This window comes from Octopus bimaculoides, chromosome 23 (genome assembly GCF_001194135.2).
Source record: "Octopus bimaculoides isolate UCB-OBI-ISO-001 chromosome 23, ASM119413v2, whole genome shotgun sequence".
In the NCBI taxonomy this organism is placed as follows: domain Eukaryota; kingdom Metazoa; phylum Mollusca; class Cephalopoda; order Octopoda; family Octopodidae; genus Octopus; species Octopus bimaculoides.
In genome coordinates this window covers 13,595,994-13,597,883 of record NC_069003.1, presented here as the reverse complement: position 1 = coordinate 13,597,883, position 1,890 = coordinate 13,595,994, and the positions used below count along the sequence as shown (strand labels likewise).

The following is a 1,890-nucleotide window of genomic DNA, read 5'->3' as shown; positions in this document are numbered from 1 at the left end:
AAACATCTCCGATTCAACTGAGCTTCCAAACGGCCATCGTCTATTTGTAGAAATAGGATAAAGAAGACTCAGGTACCACATATGTGGTAACACCAACGAAAAGTTTCTGCTCATTGTAAAGTGTAAAAACAGATAAGAACCGCAATACAGTCAATATCACAACTAAAAACACAACATCTATCGCAACAACAGCAGAAGAGACTGGCCAAAGCAGCTCACTAATCAATGAGGAGACTACGTGTAGAAGAGCCGTACTCTTCTCCGGTGTGTCAGAGAGACTGACCCGCGTACCCGAAGGACCACGCACTTTTCTTGCGTACCCGAGAGACCGCGCTCCTTTCATATGTGCCGTGTTGTTAAAAATCAATGTTTTTACTTTCACACAAAGCTTGAAATGTTAAGAGGCAAGAAATAACATTAGAAGATGTTCATGCGTTTTTCAATGGTTTTAACGACGTAAAATCTTGTTTAGTTCCAGACCAAACATGATCGAGTATATCAACAGTTCACCCTAAGCCATCCCATACTAACGTATCATTTTTTTTTATTCATACACTGAGACCCAAATTATCTAAGGTAAATTTTTTCAAAGAAATAATTCGAGAGAGACTTGGCTATTGTTTCTAACAGCTGGAACTAAGCTCCTTCATTAAGTTGTATGAAAAGTGGCTGCGAACGAAAACACATACACATACACACACATACACACATACACGCATACACACACACATACATACGTCTGGCACACACATGGATTTTACGCAAACGCTCGTGTACGCATTTTGCACATCTTAGACGCACATCTTACACACATATGTACACACACACATGCACACGCTCACACACATACAAACATATACACACACATACACACACACACACACACATACACATACACACACACACACACATACACAGCATATCAACTCTACGTATTCGATCGACCGGCTAAAAATAGCAACCAAATCTCCGTCACATTACTGTCAACCACCATTAAAATTGAAAGTAAAAGTAGACAAAGTAAACCTAGTTACACCAGGTCTCTAAAACAACAACAACAATTATATTAACAACAACAAAAACAGACTGGATGGTCACTTATGGAATAGCTTCCATAAGGTCTGACCAGGAGACAAAACACAACCACCACCGCCGCCGTCTCATACATACATTGTATAAACACACATACATATACAAGGAGTGCTGAAAAGTTTCTGGCTTTAAGGGTGACGCGCAAAAGGCCGAGTTGGGGCTCAACCTTCCGGATTTCTTTTACAGGACTAAGAAAAAACAGAAGGAAAGCTGCAATAAGTTTGTGAATCTGAGAGGGGAAAATATCAAAATTAAGTGATCCTCTTGTATTTTGTTTTACCCAAAGCCAGGAACTTTTCACCACCACCTCGAGTAATAACATCACTGTACAATGTATAAACGGTTCAAAAGTAACACCACTGAACACTAAACAAATAACGGAACGATGCAACAACTAATATCGTTCTTAGAATGATGTTTTCGGTTCTTACCGGTGGTAAACAGGAGATCGTTTTCACCTGTTCAACTGACAAATTCGCCATTTTTGTTACTATGACAACCGAGTGTGTTGTGGCGCTTTTTTTCTCTATATTTTTTTATATTTGCGTTTTTCTTATCTTCGTTTGTTTTTATCGATCGGTCAAGAGGTGACATGTTTGTTGTTAAATCTTGTCCGACAAGTCAGAAGATGGATATGTATGTATGTATGTATTTATGTATGTATGTATGTATGTAGTCTTTTATTCATTTATTTTTTTCAGTCATTTGACTGCGGCCATGCTATAGCACCACCTTGGAGGGTGTTAGTCGAAGTAATCGATCCCAAGACTTATTCCTTTTTTTAAGCCTAGTACTTAT

General features: G+C 38.7%; 1 protein-coding gene across 2 annotated transcripts in view; it reads right to left on the bottom strand.

Annotated features, from left to right (window-relative positions):
- LOC106870846 (uncharacterized protein C8orf74 homolog) overlaps window positions 1-1,638 on the bottom strand; it is a 33,506-nt gene extending 31,868 nt beyond the window's left edge. Inside the window, exon 1 of one of the 2 annotated variants that reach the window (XM_052975904.1) lies at window positions 1,524-1,638. In XM_052975904.1, coding sequence (XP_052831864.1) covers window positions 1,524-1,574 — 51 coding nt within the window. In that variant the 5' untranslated portion in view covers window positions 1,575-1,638. The remainder of the gene's footprint in view (window positions 1-1,523) is intronic. The other variant, XM_014917079.2, reaches the window with a different exon arrangement.
- Between the last annotated feature and the right edge of the window lie 252 nt (window positions 1,639-1,890).